At 35.5% G+C, this 19,806-nt stretch overlaps 1 protein-coding gene across 1 annotated transcript in view; it reads left to right on the forward strand.

Annotated features, from left to right (window-relative positions):
- Nucleotides 1-1,675: 1,675 nt before the first annotated feature.
- LOC100889956 (ribokinase) overlaps nucleotides 1,676-19,806 on the forward strand; it is a 48,747-nt gene continuing 30,616 nt past the window's right edge. The window contains exons 1-2 of the mRNA XM_030998377.1: nucleotides 1,676-1,933; nucleotides 3,839-3,971. Of these exons, the coding sequence (XP_030854237.1) occupies nucleotides 1,869-1,933; nucleotides 3,839-3,971 (198 nt within the window). The 5' untranslated portion in view covers nucleotides 1,676-1,868. The remainder of the gene's footprint in view (nucleotides 1,934-3,838; nucleotides 3,972-19,806) is intronic.

The following is a 19,806-nucleotide window of genomic DNA, read 5'->3' on the forward strand; positions in this document are numbered from 1 at the left end:
TGTTAATTGACTTTCTTAGAAGGGCCCCAAAATATACGGGTCAATGCTGACAGCCCCCCCCCCCCCAGTGTTGCCAACTGACAAGCACCATCTGCATCACCCCCTCACCAAATACTATTTAGGGCTGCATCCCCTGAAAAAGGGGCAATTATCATAGGGCAATTATTGAAAAGGAAAAGGGGCACTGATCAAAAGTGACATGGGGAACTATATTTGAAAGGGCACGTAATACTTTCGAAAAGGGTAATTTTCATTGAAGTAAATATGGGCATTTATACGAAGGGGAATAGGCAATTATTAGAAAGGAAACAGGGGCACTCATCAGAGGTGAAAAGGGGCACTTATTAGAAAGGGAAAGGGCATTTTTCAATGTAAAAGGGGCTCCTATTAGGCTTAAATAGGGGTACTTTCATACGACAGGCACTCACTTCTGCAACGTTCAAATCTTTACAAAAAACGCACCTCTTTGGCCTCTTAATTGATTAGCTTAAACTATCCTTACTTAAGTTTATTTGTTTTGACCATGTTAGTTATCTTTTTATTATGTTATTTACTATGTTAAGTTAGTAATTTTAGTAGTTATAAGATTTGTATATTTTTCTTTGTTGATTCCTTTTATGTGATTATATTTCTCGTCATTCATGCTTGTACAGCGCACAGAGACACTTTTTTTTATTATGCGCTTTATAAATATTGTATTATTATTATTATTATTATTATTATTATTATTATTATTATTATTATTATTATTAATATTATTGTTATTATTATTATTATTATTACTTCTCATCAAATATGAAATTAGGCACTAATATAAGAAGTGGGAAGGGACACTCATTAGAAAGAAAAAAACAAATGCACCGTCAGAAGTAAAAAGTGCATCTTTTGTACGGATTGAACAAGTTCAGTATAACATTCAAAATCCACATCACATGTCACTTTCCTGGAGAGAAAAAGGTACATCTCAATATTATGGGATGTAGTATTTCTATACTGTCTTTGAATACAAAACAAACATTACCAACCTTATTGAAAACAAAATCAAGGTTAAGCATTCATAGGTATTCCTAGGCTCTATAATTAACCCCGAAACAATCTAGTCTCTTTCAATCAATAAAGTGATGCCTGAGCCAAAATAATTGTTGCAAATAAATGATACAATATTATAAGTTTTAATTGATTGTCCGTTTTTATGTTACTATACACAGGATTGGTGTGTCTCTCGATCCAGTTAAGCACAATCCGGGCTGTGGTACAATTTGACCAAAATCTTCCGTCTCTGATTAACGGTTGCTCCGCTGAGACTAGGCCTGGCCAGAGGTTGACAAAATAATTTCACTTTTAGTTTTAGCAAGGAGGATCCTCCTTGGTTTGAGTCTCAGCAAAGCAACTCTAGCGCAAATTCTGTGCCCCGCCCCGCCCACTTATTACGTAAGCTTTAACGCGTTAGCCTTGCAATGATATTTGAGTCTTTTTAAGTATCTAAGTATCACGAAACGCCAATATTTTCCATAAAATAGTATACATTTTGACAACTTTATAGATTTATAATTAAACTAATATGGATGTAAGTCCTGCATGAATAGGATTGATTTGACAAGACTCAGAGTGATATTGTTTTAACTTTAACATTTAAAACATTTTGTCTGGAACAAGGCCACAATCATCCTCGCATACGCCGCTTGAGCATCGAAACGTCGATTCTAGCACCCCAGAGCTTAGGGCGCTGATTTTGTTGGGTGCCTGTAGCCTAGACATCGTCTCTGACAGCTGTCAATACTAGTTAGCCGAAGACCGGTTGTAGCAGCAGTGCACACTTAGTTCATTCGGAATCGTTTCTGTCGTAGGTTTACATTGAAATATTAGAGATGAGTATGAAGAAGTGCCAAATCGATGTCGTCATTGTAGGATCATGTAATATGGACCTGATAAGGTAAACATTAAACCCCTATTATTTAATCCACGCGCTGGCTGTGTATTAAAACTAGGGGAGTAGGGGTCTAGACCTAGAGTCTAGATCTAGATCTAGATCTATGTTGTATTGATTCTCAACATTTCAAACACCACTGGACAAAACTCAACTGATTTCCCTCAAATCGGTTCTTTAGTGACAATATGACACCTAAATAGCAGTAAAATACAATTTGTTTAACTTACTGATGTTAAAAAGAATAATTTAAAAATTCAAATTGTATGTAGATCTAGACTACACTCTAGATCTAGAGTCATTTGCTGGAGTGCTATTAATCTAGACCGAAATTTCTGTCTCTTTCGTTTGTTAGCCTCTGATTTGGGTAGGGTAGGGTAGGGTAGGGTCGGCTAAGAACGAAAGAGTCTGAAATTTCGGTCTACTATTAATCATGCAAAATCGAGGCGTCTGGAACTTGGAAGTTGATTAGACCCTAATCTAATTTTGATGTAAATTTTTTTTTTTTTGGGGGGGGGGGGGGGGAGGGGAGAGAAAAGAAATTTTGGGTCACACTATACAAAATACAAAATAAAAAAAGGATGTAGATCTATGTATTTGGTGTCAGGGATCCATAGCACAGGACAGACTCGATTGTGATATTTGTGAATTCTTCTTCCTGCACTTTTCAGGAAGAAGAAGATAACATGCCATGCCATGGTTAGCGGTTTAACAACAATGTTTGAGTCCTACTGCAGCACTTACTTTGCCTTTGTCAAAACATTAAACCCCACCTGTGACCTGGGTGAATTAATGTGTAACTGGTAGGAAGAAATACCTTGAGTGCTAGTGCTTGAGCTCCTTAGATGGCTTATATCTAATTGGTAGCTTGGCTATAGCGAGTATGTGCCTTCAGGGAGAACAGTAAAGGGCAATCCAACCTTTGCAATAAATTCATTTCTATGATAGCAGGGAAAAAATGAGTTACAGAATGAAGAAAGTTTAAATAAATCGGACCAATAATAGAGATAGTTATGAATGTTGGAAATATGCAAATCTCAAATTTGCAATTTGGTCAATGGATTGGGACACAGTCATGGATCAACAACTCTCGATCTTGTTTGTCTTGTCTCGTGTCCAAGGGCCTTTTACTTTGGTTTGAGGCACTACTAAAATGTATACTGTATTATTATTATGGATAAAAAGTCCCCCAAAAGAAGAGAAATTCATAACTTTGAATGTTTGGGGTCCGATTTCATTCACTAGTCTGCTTCTCTGATATTCTGGTTTCTTCTAGAGTAGTATGTCCCTTTTGCAGTCAACATCGAATTTTGAATATGTCATGTATGTCCTATCTGTAAAATTTAAACATTAGCAGTGTCCTAGTATTCAAATTATGTAAGGAAATTTGTTAACCTTCTAGACTTCACTGTCAGACACTATTGAGTGACTGACTGACATCTTTTTTTCTTTGGTAATAGCAAAATGAGCTGTAATAGGTACATGGGCATTTGTCTACATCAATAACCCACTACTTGTAATCGCTAAATTTAAACTGATTGAATCTTTATTAGTCATTCTTTGTGCAGCACATCTAATGGTCGTTATTTTCCCACTAAAAGCCATTTTCAAGCCATTTTGTTATGAGGGAAGTTCTAAATTAGGTCGGATTTCTCTTTTTCTAATACTCACAAGTCGAGTCTACCCCGAGTCAAAGAGGTGAACCTGTACTCACTAGATCATCATCATTATCATTATTGTATCATTATTATTATTATGACCATCATTATTATTATAATTATTATTATCATTAGTATTACCTAGTATTAATGTGGTTAGCTTCATCATCATCATCATCATCATCATCATCAATCATTATACTCATGATTATTTACCACTTTTAATTGTTTTTCTAATCATCAATCTCTCTAGCTATGTGTCAAGATTTCCCAAGCCTGGTGAAACCATCCATGGGAAGCGATTCTGCACAGGTTTTGGAGGAAAGGGAGCTAATCAATGTGTTATGGCTTCAAGACTAGGTGCTAAGACTGCTATGGTGGGCAAGGTATGTTGAAACTTGAAAGGCAGTTAGAGAATTCCAATAAAGAAAGTTTGCAGACCAACTTTGATGAATACGGTAGATTTACAATTCACAGCATTTAGCAACACCTGTGTTTAGTTGATTTCATGTGATGCATTATGGGAAAGAGTCATCCCAAAATGTCAGCTGTGGCATCGTATACATACCCTAGGAGATAAGTGGAATTCTTCAGAATTTTTGGTGGGGAAAGTTGAAAAGCTTATGGGGTAAAAGTTGGTTCCAAAAACTTCAATTTTAAGTATTGACCCTACTCCTGAAGTTTTGGTCGTTTCGGCCAAAACATTTCCAATCATTATTATCAGCAAGGTCAAAGGAGATATGAAGGGTCTATTGTATGTGAAATGTGCCCTGATGCTAGAAACAGTGGTCAAATTGACACCCATCAACAACAATATGGTCATTTAGATTACTTTTTGTCCCAAAATGACCCCTTGTATTGATTTCTGTCTAAAATCAGAACAAAATTTTCACTCAGAATCAATCATTGATGGGTGGGTTTTGACATTAAAATTCATAATGAAAATGTGCGCTTAAATCAGAACAGTCAATCTTATTGAATGAATTTACTAAATTTGGACCACTTATGTAGTTTTGATCGGTGGCTAACACTTCACTGCACTGCACTCGTTGAAAGATGTTGACATGTGAGCTGATAAATTGGCCTATCGCAGCTTGCCGATAGGGAGCTGTTCATTATTAATTTATCCTTTTGAAATGTTATTGTTTTGTAATGATAAGATTACAGGGGATTTTGTCAGAAAGGTCGGACTGTACAACCTCATTATTATTTAAGCTTTGCTCAGACATGACACCGTAAGCCAGCTGGAATAAGAAGACTGCCACAGCAAAATAACACCATTTGGCAAGTGGGGTTAAACAGTAGCTACAGTATGCAACAAGGCCAGCAAACATACTGACTTTATCTTTTTGTTGTAAGATGCAGAAATTTGAAGCACACTTAACCTGAAGGGGTTTACATTACAGTGTGTTAGTCAAGCCAGAACCCCCAAGGTGCTCAACACCTCATTTACACAATACATGTATGTTGGTCTATGTAGGTTGAGTTTTGTGACATATTGCAAAGTTTTTCTTTCTTTTGCATTATTTGTTTAAAGTGGTTCCTTGCTTTAAAACACTATCCTTGATGGTATCTCTGATGTGGCAGATTTCATTTAAAAAACAAATTTAATTAAACTATTGTTTGGCAGCTCTGCCACTATGCACCCCCTCCCTCTTGACGCGAAGGCTTGAAGTGAAGGCCCGTATAGGCTACTGATGCAATTACAGGCGAAAGGCTTGTTCCAGTAAAGTCCATTTGAATGGATTCATTGACCTGATTATTTCTTGGAAGATCTTATATCACACAATACTTGCCTCTAGTCATATCCTTTCAAAGTTCTGAATGTAGCACCTGGGAATTTTCTTTTCTTAGATTTCCAGGAAATATATATATGGTTCATTTCTGCTTATTATTTCCCCAAAGGTAATACCTGTAAGATATTTTTGAAATCCTATTTTTATGTCTATATATTATTTTCTTTACATGACAGTCTTTTGTAACAGTGTAAAATATAAGCCTTGTATGAATTTCAATATTGACCAAGACACTAAAGTGAAATCCATGCGTAGGCTATATCATTACCGGGGACACTTAATGTACATGAAGGCACACAAATATAAGCCTTGTATGTAAGTCAATATTGACCAAGACAATAAAGTAAAATCCATGCGTATAGGCCTATATGTATATCATTACACTTAATGCACATGAAGGTACTGGAACAACAACAAAAATGATGCCTACATGTACATGCTTGACATTACGAAAGGAAAGGAAATGTTCAGGGCAACACTGAAGTCATACTGTAGCACTTATCACGTAACAACATTCAATTGTCGAAAGAATTGTTTTCCACTCTCCAATATCTCCTTTTTAGTCCATGCAAACTTGCTGTTGGCTCATGCCTGAGTTCAATAGCTTTGAGTACTGTTTGCTCTGTTGAGTCAAAAGTTTAAAAAATGTTAACATTTTATATTACATTCAGTATAATGACATTTATTCACTTTACTTATTGGCAACAAACAATAGGCTGTGTGAAAAGCTAAAAACATATAGCTTTGGAGCTCCTCAGATTGCTCATGTATCATCTACTGTGTTTACTTGATATCTTACCAATCCTGTAAACTCCTAAAACAATCAATGAATTTACCATTTTTAACCATGGTGAAAAGGGTTACAATTTTTTTGTGAGAAATCAAAGTGACTTGGTAACATTGTTGAAGGTTGTAAAAAAACTGTGTAATTTTTATATGAAAAGTTACTTATTATATTCCTTCTGCCGTAATAACCCTCTAACATGCAAAAAATCCAGACGAAATTCTCAAACGAGGCGAGGCGAGTTGGCTCAGTCGGTAAAGCGTCCGCCTGCCGAACCAAAGATCCCGGGTTCGACTCTCACCCAGACGGATGACTGAAGCCTGCGTTGTGTGTTAACATGCCCCTTCCCTTGTTCATAGACGCAGGTTATGTTAAAACACTCTGTCCCTTGGATAGGACGTTAAATGGAGGCTCCGTGTAGAGAAGAGTCACTACCTTTGCACGTTAAGAACCCACTGCACTATTTGTATAAGAGTAGGGGGTAACCCCGGTGTAGTGGTCAACCTGCACACATCGTATATGGTACGATAATACTCTGTAAAGAGGTCTGTACTCAAAAAGGAAGAAGAAGAAACCACAAAGATATTTATGGTTTTCTTTGAAGGCGTTACTGTGCGACACACTCAACAGCAAATTCTCCCAACCAATTTTTGAATTTTCCCAACCGTTTTTTCCATGAAAATATTACATAAAACAAATTTTTAAGAATCTTTCAACACCTAAATGTTTGGAATGGTATATAGAGCCAATTCATTGCTTTTTTGAAGATTTACATTTACCTAATATAGTACCTAGAATTCTGGAATTGATCAGATCAGTTTTTCCCAATTTTTATCATTAATAATGGTCTGTTTTCACTCACACTTTCAGATTATCTTTAATTGTACATCTAGCATTGAAGTGACTACCTTAATTAGCACTGTTTTCTCTCATCTGAACAATGTTACCAAGTCCCTTGAATAGTTAAAAGATAATTATAGTTTCCTCAAACCCTGCATTCCAACGGTTTTCATCCAGAGATAACTCAGGTACAGAATCAAGTTGGTTAATGAAATTGTTGTTGCTGAAAGTGGATTTATGGTATGTAATGTCAAGAAACTCTATTTGAAAATCTATAAACATTATAAAGACCCCATCCACATTATAAGGTTAGATGCTTGGTTAGTGGCTACAGTTACCTGTATATGCCTCCGCCCAGTGAAAGTGGTGTCAGAGGCATTATGTTTTCGGGTTGACCATCGGTCGGTTCTTCTGTCCATCCCACTCTCTCATTATCACGATTTCACAAGAACCACTTTGGGTATGAACTTCAAACTTGGTAATAGTATGTATCACCATACGAAAACAATCTGAGTTGATTTGGAGTAGGTAGGTCAAAAGTCAAAGGTCATAGAGGTCAATATATGAAAATTGCAGGTATTAACCTTGTTGAAATTGCAATATCTCATGAAACTATTCATGTATGAGCTTCAAACTTGGTGATAAGATGTATACCCATAGGAAGATGATTTGATTTTAGGGGTAAATAGGTCAAAGGTCATTATGGTCAATTTTCATGAATTCTCAGGGTTTTAGCCCTGCTTAATTGCAATGTATCAAGTATGATTGAAGCCATGAACTATGGTGATGCGCACTAATACCAATTGGTGTGCGTTACCATATTGAGATTTTGGTAAAAGAAGGTCAAATGCCAAAGGTCTGCAAGTCACTTTACATAAAATAATAATTTTTAAAACTTGGTAATGACCAAATCAATGACTTTTTAAAGGTATTTTAGCAGTGAACTCAAAACCTTTAACAATTATGCATCACTCTAGGGAGCAAAGTAATCAAATTTGAGGATTGTCTGGTCAAAGGTCAAAGGTTGTAAAGACTAATTGACATGTAAGTTCCAATTTTGATATTCAAAGAATTATTCAAGCCATGATCTTAACTGAATTTAGGCGGAGGCATGGTGAAGAGGCAGATAATACTGTCGCCGTGTCGGGTAATAGAGCACAGATATGGCACAAGGTTGAGTTTTTGAATTATTTTTTTTAAAGTACAACTTCTTACTTTGACTAAAGGGTTATCAAGTGTCCCCAATCACAGGTAGAATTTCAGGTCACAAAATCAAGGTCAAAGGCCATTGCAAATTTGCAGGTCAACAAACTTAGACTATGTGTGGCATCAACATCTAAAACTTAACCAAAGGTTAAGATTTTGATTTTTTTTAACATAATTTTGAAAGTATACATTAATTTTCTATGAAACTTTAATAAAGATAAGGGTTATAAAGTATTCCTAATCATGTAAATGGAATTTCAGGTCACAAATTCAAGGTCAAAGGTCATTTAAGGTCAACAAATTTAGACTATGTTGTGGCATCAAGCTCAAAACTTAACCAAAGGGTAAGAATTTAAATGTTTATCATAATTTTGAAAGTATACATTCCTATTCCATGAAACTTGAACATAAGGGTTATCAAGTATCACCAATCATGTGAATAGTCTTTTAGGTGACAAAGTCAAGGTCAAATTTCAGTTCTGGTCTGCAAACTTAAACTTTGTTGTGGCATAATTTCAAAAGTGTTATCAAGTATCACAATTTATATGACACAAAGGCAAGATCAAAGGTCATTTTAGGTCACTAAACCTGGATTAGGTTTTCACAAAAATAAATAAATTTGTTATTTGTTTATATTTCATGAAAGTTATCAATCTTGGTACAAATAATAGTAAATAAATCTTCTGATGATTCTTAGTCAATATTCACTTCAAAATGCTGATTATATTTAGAGGATTTCATTTTTGGGGGCCTGCTAATGGGCCATCCTGCCTATAAATAATGTCCCAACCTCAATTTTTCATTATATCAAATTGCGTAATGCAGAGGAGACCGTCAAGAGCATTTCGCTTGTTTACTTGTTATTATTGTTTTTGTTTATAAACTCAAACTCAAACATTTTTGTCTCGCCTGCGTAGCAAAAAGCGAGACATAGGCGCCGCTTTTCCGGTGACGGCGGCAGCGACGGCGACGGCGACGGCGACGGCGACGGCGACGGCGTCAACATCAAAAACTTAACCTAAGGTTAAGTTTTTGAATTTTTGGTATAATTTTTAAAGTATAAGTTCTTAGTCACTGAAACTTTGACTTTAGGGTAATCAAGTATCCCCAATCATGTGAGTAGAATTTCAGATCACAAAGTCAAGGTCAAAGGTCATTTCAGGTCAACAGACTTGGACTATGTTGTAGCATCATCATCGAAAACTTAACCTAAGGTTAAGTTTTTGAATTTTTGATATAATTTTGAAAGTATAAGTTCTTAGTCAATGAAACTTGGACTATAGGGTTATCAAGTCTCCCCAATCATGTGAGTAGAATTTCAGGTCACTAAGTTAAGGTCAAAGGCCATTTAAGGTCAACAAACTTAGACTTTGGTGTGGCATCAACATTAAGATTTTCAAAATGCTTCTTCTTCGTTATTTTTCAACCGATTTTGATTCTGATTGTTTCATATGATAGGGCTAGGAGGGGATTTAAAATTTCTACACAGAATCGTGAAATTCATTATCTATGCTAATTTATGCAAATTTATTCGAAATCACAAAAAAGGCTTCTTCTCCTTCATTTCTCGAACGATTTTGATTTGGTTTGCTTTATATCGTAGAGCTAACTTTGGTACACTAAACTTTACACAGAATTTTGAAATTGTTCTCCATTAATTAATTATGGTAATTTATGCAAATTTATTCCAAAAATAACAAAAATTGCTTCTTTTCCCTCATTTCTTGACCGATTTTGCCTTATCTGGTAGAGCTAAATTTGGATCAATAAACTTCTACACAGAATTGTGAGATTTTGCTCCATTGATTATTTATAGTACTTTATGCAAATGAAATTAAATTATGTCCCTTCCAGGGCATCAAATTTCTATTTTTTGACCAGTTCAAAAGTGTACCACATAAAATTTACGATATTTGTTGTTGTGAGATGTGGATGAGCGCTACGTCATTGACGTTCTGGTTTATCATATTGAATTGCGTTATGCAGGCGAGACCGCCGAGAGCGTTTCCCTTGTTCTTGTTCTTCCTGACGCAGAAACAGGAACATTCAGTGTAAAATGTATTTCCATAGCAGATATTTATAAATACCCAATTTTAACATTAAAACAAAGCACAACCAGCTTAAATTACCCCCAGGAAGTTTATTTATAAATAGAAAATGTTTAGAAGGGAAAAATCGCACAGAAGATGGTTTACCTATATGTGGCTAATGGCTGAGCGGTCAGAGCAGCCATCTTTTAACTAGGAGATCTCATGTTTAAAACCAAGTGATGCACTAGTGCCCAGTTTGTGAGGTATTAATCACTATGAATATGTCGGACAAAGAAAGCGGACAAAATATACAGTTCCTCAGGTAGATAAAGGAACATCCCTTCACTGCTATTATGTAAAGATGTGAATATGCATGTGACACCTGTTCTACATATTTTTACATAATAGCAGTGAAGGGATGTTCTTTTGTCTACCTGAGGAACTGTATATTTTGTCCATTTTCTTTGTCAGTCATGTTCATAGTGAATCCTCCATTACCAAGTTCCTTGTATATGACTTTAAGCCATGTCTACTGGTTGCTCATCTATAAACAAATACATGCCTTTTCATCAGTCAGGTAGAGTCAACTTTTTTAAGTTAATGAAAATTATGTAACAAAGGTACTGGAGAAAGAATCGTTCTTGAAGTACCTCAGAGTGCTTTCACTTGCCTCAATAATGAAATACAACTATGTCATACAGATATTGAAATGAGTTCTCAAGTATATTTTTGATGATTAAGGTAATTACATTCGTGGAAAAATCATAGATTTGTAACACTGGAAAAAGCTCTTGAAACCACACTAAAATCTCATTATGGGTCATTTCACGTTAAGTGTACACTTTTTGAAAAATGGGGTTTTCCCCATTTTGGCATCTTTTAAACAATTATTATTTTATGTTGGCCATTTTATTTGATGGACCTTATCAACAGCAACCTACAGTTCAATTTTCATAACACTGCAAACATTATTTCTGTTAATTTCAGCATTTTTAGTGCATTTTTAACGGAAAAGGGATTCTCATTTCATAATTTTGATAATGTTCATTGATATCTTACATGAATCTATTGAGAGTTGTGTAAAATTTTAATGTTTTAGTGTCAGCACAGCCACTATGTAACATCATAAAACTTATTTGACCAAATTTGACCAATAAATGTGAAAATGATGAATATTTTTGTAAAAGGCATCTTTTCCGTTAAAATAAAAAAAAACATGTCCTCTCCATAACATTGAGGCCAGCAGCAGTGACTTAAAATGATATATATGGGCCTAAACTCTATTTAAATAATCTTCAGAATGTTTGAAAATGAGGACATGTCTCAAATCAATGAAAAAAATATGTGATATATATTTTATTGGTTGGTTAATTTGATGACTTTATTTTCCGTTAAAAGTGTGTCCTCTCCATAACAGGTATTTTCTTCATATATTAAAGCACTGAGGCTTGCACTATCTATGGCACTGGTATACAATAATAATATGCCTCCATTTAATATCATGAAATGTGATTTTCCATCTACATATCTATAAATGGTCAGTATCTCACACTAATGCAATGTTAAACTGAATGTCCTCTCCATAACAGAGTTACCCATTGTTAACAATGTACAGAAACAATTATTTTTTTATAGTATAATCACTTCCTTCATGTAAGAAAACATTGATATGTTGTTCCACTCAGTATAAGAATTCATTAAATATCATGTCAACAGCTATAATTTTATTTTGGTATTGATTTTCATTAATTCCTCTATGTAATTGGGTAATTTCTGAATGCAAAGACAGAAATATTCTCACAACATAGTCTGATATTAAATACATTTTAAAGTGCAATATTTGTAAGTGTGTAACTGACAAAATCTACTGATTATTGCAATCATTTACCACCCTGGTAGCAATATAATGTATGCCATTAGGTTGTTAAGGAGAGGACACATTTTTTTAACCAGGCACTTCAAGTAGGGAAAACAAATCCTCTGACCTTTGCCCCATATACATCCATCCCTATGTTTATGTAGGACATACATTGGAGCATGGGAGTGCATGCACATAGCAGTGTTTTCCTTGGACCAACTGCAATGCACCACTTTTACTTATGAGCATGTGTGATGTTGGTCAAATTATGCAGCCTTGACAAATATAAGTCAAAAGATTACAGTTATTGAGTGGCCATGATTTAAATTTTTACAACATTTAACAATTTGTCCACTGATGCATATTGTTTCAACACAATAAGGAGGGTGGACTAATGCACAATTTGGAATGTAGATTTCGAAGAGGACTTTAATACTTGCATCACATATTATGCATGTATTTGTACGATGCATTAAGCCAGAATATGTCACTGCAATTTAATATAAATTGTGATAGGTACCGGTAGTCATGTTTGTGGCAATATTCTATGGCATACATGTATGCTATAATATGTCAACTTGGAATGAATATCCCCAAAAATATGCTTTCAAGGGAGCAATAATCTAGTTTCTTTCAAATGGATTGAATATCATTGATCGTTTAACTTATAATCTTGCAGACAACATTGAAATTGAGCCTCATTACACATTCATGCTCTCAATTCTTTCAATTGGTTACATTACATTGAAGGTTTTCACCCTCTATTGTTCGTTTTACAGCAAGAATCGGCACAAGACATCAAGGAAACACAAAGAAAAGAATGATTCATTAATCTAAAACGTTAACAATGGCAAGTGAACATAATAAGTACAGTGAGACAATGTGTCTTGAGGTGGAATGGAAAAGGTGGACAAATAAATTTGCAACAAATAAATCAGTTAAATGCCAAAATGGTTGATCCAAGATTATTGAAGATTTTCAAAAACTTTGACAAACTTTTTAATTTTTTACAGACACCAATTTCCTTTGCTGCAATATTCATTAAAAAAAAATCATACTTGAATTAAAATGATATACCGGTACATGATGCATGTGAATGTTCTTTTTTAATAATTAATTTATCAATACTGATACTCACTGTATCCAATGCTTAACTAATGAAAGCTTAATTTATAGGTAAAATGACCTTTGGTCTTCGACCTAATGACCCATCTATGCAAAATTGAGACGAGGAGGGCATTTCCTTACACAGCTTTCAAAAGTATCATTTGTGTTTATTAAATTTACAGGTATAAGTGCATCTCATGATTGGACTTAGAATTTTTTATTTATTTATTTATTTTTTTTTTTTTTTTTGGGGGGGGGGGGATCACCTACACATTATATTTGTAATAGATACACATTTTATGTTGATGGTCCCAGCACTGTTGATGGTTTATAGCAACAAAAAAGTTAAAAGTATATATAAAGAAAACTATATCACTTTACGACACTGATGTGTAGATTTGATCTGAAAATTTCTCAAGAACAGTCAATATATGAAGGTATAGACTTTTTGTTAAAGGAAACCAAAACCTTCCTACTAAGTTACTTTTATTGTAAAGTTTAAGATATTTGACAAATATCAGTGACAATTTGAACAAAATCGGGCAAGGAATAAGGAAGTAGGAGCTTGGTTGGTTGGTTCTTCGTTTAGATGGCGCTCTTCAATCTCAAAGATTATTTGCGCCAGTCAATTTCGTGTATAGCTTTGGCGTGGGCTTCGGAAATCAAGCCCACGAGCGACTTTCCTTGGTGAAATGAAATTAATAGTGATATGGTTTTATAAAAAAAATAAAAAAAAAAAAAAAAAAAAAAAAAAAAGCTGCAATATTAAAATTGCATAAAATGCACATAAAAGGCGAGATGGGAGTTAGTTGCAATTGTTCATGGAAAAACCGCAAATACTTCATTTTATATATTATTACAGGATCGACATAAGTTAAGGGGATCCCTGATAGCTTTAAAAGCTATCTAAAACGATTAGTATCGTATATGTAACCCAATAATTCACGAGTAAAAATTGGGTTAGACATCAATAATTGTTTCAGATTGGGGTTGTTCAATTTAATCCTTTCTTTTAAGAGACGTCTATCTTTGTCGTATTTTGTACAATAGAAAATAAAATGTTTAATTGTTTCATCTTCTTGACAAACTTCACAAAGACCAGTATCGTGTTGGTTAATTTGAAAAAGGTAATAATTTAAACTACAGTTACCTACTCTTAGTTGTTGTATCAAGCATTCTTCTCTGCGAGATAGGCCTTGTCTATGTATGGGCTTTGAAACGTCGCTATGCAAAGCATATAAAAATCTACCGTGTTCTGCATTGTCCCATTCTGCTTGCCATAATTTGTTATAATGGATCAAACGAGAGGCTGCCAATTCACTTCTTGTATTTGGTATAACTATGTCTATACACCTTTTCATGGCTCCTTTTTTGGCAGCCCGATCTACGATCTCATTGCCCCTAATATCGCAATGTGACGGAATCCATTCAAAAGCAACACAAACATCCTTAAACTGCAAAATATTAATTATGGATAAAATTTCATTTACAATAGCACATCTAATAAAGTATGAATCGATCATTTGTAAAGCTGACAAAGCGTCGCTAAAAATTACCACCGAAGAGGATTCAATAAATGTATTAATCCACTCTAGTGCCATTAGTATGGCCACTAGTTCTGCTCTCATAATACAGACATGGGATAATCTAAAAAATTTCACCACATTATAATGAGACACATAAAATGCGGCTCCTGTCTTCCCATCCTCGAGTTTAGAACCATCTGTATATATATGTAAAAACCCATTCCATGAATTTCCAATGCTATCTAGAACAATCGATTTTATTTCAAATGGAGGCATTTCCTTTTTTTGCACTTTGCCATGGTGTTCGAAAGACACTTGTGGTCGTGCTAACCGCCATTCTGGGATTTTCGGCAATAAGTTGGTTTGCCCTTCCACCACTACTTCGTCTCTAAAGGATCGCAGTTTAAAAGGTCCTTCTCCTATCTTCCATTCTAAGTTATTTAAATCATAGTCATCACCCAATACTTCTTTTGTTGGGTGGTTTAAAGTACTAGACAGTAAATAAACTTGAAAGTTATCATTTAACAACCTTCTACGATATCTCAGAGGCAGCTCCCCGGTCAAAACTTGTAAAGCCTCCAAGGACACATTGTGTATTGTGCCTGTAATAATTTTTAAGGCTCTGTATTGGATAGAGTCAAGTTTTTTTGTTAAAGATATACAAGCAGAATCATACATTTCACTCCCATAGTCCAAAATGGATAGGATAAGTCCTTTATAAATCATCATCAAAATCTCATACTTACTTCCCCAGGGGGTGCCGGAGACACAACGTAGCAAGTTTATTCTTTTCTTACATTTATCAATGATATAATCTATATGGACAGACCAAGTTAAATTGGAGTCAAACCTCACACCAAGGAACTTATACTGCTCGCATATAGGCAGATTATGTCCTTTTATTTGTAGAAGAATATCTTTCTTTTGTTTGTTGGTAAAGACTAATACTGCAGATTTGGTAGGGGAAACGTTTAACTTCCACGTCCAACACCATATCTCAAGCTCATGCAGGGCCTCTTGTAATTTCCTGCGGGTCAGCTCTAAATCCTTATTTGAACACCAGATTGCAATGTCATCAGCATAGCAAGATAATTTAACATCACTTACATTTATCTTGAGATCATTTAACATTAAAGTAAATAATAAAGGACTTAATGAACTTCCTTGCGGGATTCCATTTTCTAACGTGTAGTGGCGAGACATATAGTTATTTATCCTCACATTAGAAATCCTACTCAATAGAAATGCTTTTATAAAAAGTAACATTTTTCCACCAATGCCTAAGATAGATAATTTTCTTAGTAGACCTGTTTTCCATAGCGAATCATATGCTTTTTCTAAATCAAGAAAGACCGCTACGGTATATTTTTTACTTTTCAAGGATATATGTATGTCCGTCTCCAATCTCACTAAGTGATCTTTGACATTCCTATATTTGCGGAAGCCAGATTGAATAGGATTTAATAGTCTGTTTTTTTCTAGAAACCACGTCAGGCGATTTTTTATCATTTTTTCCATAATTTTAGAGAATGTTGATATCAACGAAATCGGCCTATAAGAGGTCACTTGAGTCGGATCTTTTCCGGATTTCAAGATTGGTATTTGAATAACCTCATACCACTGATGTGGAAAAAGTGAGATTTTCCAAATGTCATTATACAAGTTTAATAAATACACGAGTGCCTTGTTCGGCAAATTCTTAATCATAATTAAATAAATATCATCCTTACCGGATGAGGAGTTTTTCATCTCCTTTAAAACATTCCCCATTTCACTCATGTTAAAGTCATCATTGATACAATCATCATCATTTGTTGAAGAATTATTGTACAAGATATTTTCGTTTTCATTTTTAGTTACGGAAAGTGATTCATCAACCGATTTAAAATAGGTTGCCATTGCATTTGCTTTTTCCTCAGATTCTTTCAAGATATTTCCGTCTACAAATAGATTGTGAAAGATGTGCTTGTTCATTGTACTGTCCCGCATTCTTTTAACCTGTTCCCAGACTTTCCCAATGTCTGTAAATCTATTCATTCTACGGCAGTACTCTAACCAATAATCATATTGAGCTCTCCTGATTACCTTCTGAGCGACAGCTTTCTTCTTTAAGTATTTCTTAACATCATTTAGATCATAATACCTTCTTAACCTGTTTTTAAGACGATTTCTCTCTTGCACCGCCTTCTTGCAGGCATTGTTCCACCAGGGATTTACTTTTCTTCTCTTGGCAATCTGCACACGCGGAATGCACTTGTTCGACGTTTCCTTGATCACCTTAACAATCACATTGTATCTGCCTTGAATGTTTAGTTCTGCACCAAGATTTTCATATCCTTCTTTTCTCAATGCCTCTTCAATTTCTTCTCTATACTCTTCCCAATTAACCTTTCTAAAAGACCATCTCTGTCCCATATTCTCACCCCCTGGTCTATTGTACACATGTTTAAAATTTAAGCAAACCAGATTATGATCACTGCCAAAATTATTGGATAGTACTTTCCACTCTGTATTACGTGCTAATTCTTTCGATACTAAGGACAAATCCAGATTTGAGTATGTACCATAATATGGGTCTAACCTTGTAGGAGATCCATCATTTAATAAAACCAAATCATTATTTTCTATAAAAGACTCCACAGTTCTACCGTTTGTGTCTAATTTGTTGCTCCCCCATAGAGGATTGTGACTATTAAAGTCGCCTAGAATCAAATACTTCCCCGGCACATTTCTTATCATGTTATTTAGATCTATCAGTTCAATCTTTTTACACGGATTATAATAGTTGAAGATTGAGATAACTCCGTTTTTACAAAAAATATCAACTTTTTGGTATTCGGCGTTCCTGGGTGTATCCATCGCCTGAAAAGTGATGTCGTTTTTTAAATACATCACCAAACCACCTCTTCTGCCGTCCGGCCTGTTTTTACAAACACAAACGTAATTGGGTATAGACAAAACATTAAAATCGTTAAACCAAGTTTCTTGGATGCACATTATATCTGGGTGAATACCTAACAAATTGTTATCAATAAGGGAAGATAAAAAGTTTGCGCCATGCGCCGTCAAGCCTTGTGCGTTCCATTGTACAATCAATAGGTCTGATATATGGACTTATTAGTCATATGAGGCGACTTTTTACCATTTCCATGGTAATGTCTACCTTCAAAATTTCTTTGCCTGCTCTAACTACCGCTTCCAAGAAATTATCATCATTACTGGACTGAGGCAACTGTCGTACCACAAACAGAATAAACATAATCAAATCAATAGATGTCATATTTACTGGAGTTTGGGTTGCAGTTTCCTTCTTTGTTTTTCGTACTGGAATTGGGATCTGGGAATGAGATCTGGGTATTGCCCTGTCCCTTTCTTCCTGTCCCTTTCTTTCTCGTACTGTGTGTGGGGTATGGGCCTGAGGGTTCGGATTGGCTCTCTGAGGATTCGGATTGGCTCTCTGAGGGTTATTTGGCCTTGATTCTGTGTTATGTTTTTTGGCAGGTTTGTTTAGATTTGCACTACCCATGTCTTTCTGATTATCCATGTCAGTAACGGCATTTTCATGTATCTGTGCACGATGGGCCTTGGCCGCTTGGGCATAAGTGAGGTTTTCCTGTAATTTTATTTTTTGAATTTGCTTCGCCTCTGCATAAAATTTACAACCTTGGTAAGCTGCAGAGTGGTTTTCACCACATCTGAGGCATTTAGGGTTCTCCTTATTAGGGCAATCTTCGAACTCATGTTCTCCCCCGCATCTAACACATCGGATATTGCCTTTACAAGTTTGCCTAATGTGTCCGAATAACTGACATTTATGGCATCGCGGCACAGGAGGGATATAGTCATCCACTTGCTTTACCTCATACAGAAAATGTATGGACTCGGGTAAGTTTTTACCCTTGAAAGTGAGGAGAACGGAAGGGGTTGCTACCATTTCTCCTTTGATCTTCTTCATAAATCTTTTAGCGTTCACTACATTCTGTTCTTTCAAAACTTCCTCTATTTCCTCGTTACTGATTTGGGGATCAATCTTGTGAATAACTCCTTTAGTGGTTGATTGGCTCCCATCGTATCGTGTAACTTTCACATTAATGCCCGCCAACTGGGTTAATTCCAACAGTTTGGGTATTTGGTTTTCGCTCTCACATCTCACAATCAACATGTTTCTTTCTTTTACCATATCTTTTACTCTGCCTACAAGATCATGAATTTGTTTTACAACCTTCACGGGGTTGGCTCTGCACACATTCTTATTCTCCAATCCAACAATAACTACTTTACCCTCAGAATGAGTTGGTGTCGAGCGGGAGAATTTGGGTATTTTGTTATTCTTTTCATGTAACACTCCATCACTATTGCTTCTAACCCTTGGCCTCTTTTTCGATTTTTTGCGTACTGCCGTTTTCCATGAACAATCTGCAATGTCACTATCTTCCGGGACCGTAGTACCGTCAGAAGATATACCTTCACCTAAATCATGTACATCGTCCCGGTATTTCTCAGCAACGGCCGTCATATAATTCTCTTCCCCCGAAGATAAAGAGGAGAGAGAAATCGACGCCATTCAATTTTCAAACGTGCATAATTAAGATTAGTAGGATAAGTGAAAATTCTTACCTTTCAAGGCTGTGTTATTTAAGTTGTTAATCTTACGTGAATGGAGGGATGAAAATGAGTGCAATAAATCACCACAGGATTGCCACTTAGGGTCACCTCCTAGACCTTTGCCTTGACTACAGTGACGAACGAGTTAAAACGTGAAGATGTGATCCAACAACGAGATTGCTACGGCGAAAGCTCGTATAGTCCGATGGGCTGGACACGGTACAGGATTGACTCAGCTGCCGTCGAGTTCAGAGGGGTGCGGCTGGTTCGAAATTCCCGCCAAAATTCTATATAATACACGCCAATTAGGAGCTTTTAGAGAAAGCGACCGTCTCCGTTGATCGCATTTACATGGGGCTACATAAGAGCTTTTTTAAATTACTAGTCACTAGAGGGCGGTATTCAATTTGATGACATCATCTTTGAACAACTCTCCATGCCTTTTGTACATCAAATTTCATGTTTTTCC

Source organism: Strongylocentrotus purpuratus, unplaced genomic scaffold (genome assembly GCF_000002235.5).
Source record: "Strongylocentrotus purpuratus isolate Spur 01 unplaced genomic scaffold, Spur_5.0 spur5_scaffold_5, whole genome shotgun sequence".
Taxonomy (NCBI): Eukaryota; Metazoa; Echinodermata; class Echinoidea; order Camarodonta; family Strongylocentrotidae; genus Strongylocentrotus; species Strongylocentrotus purpuratus.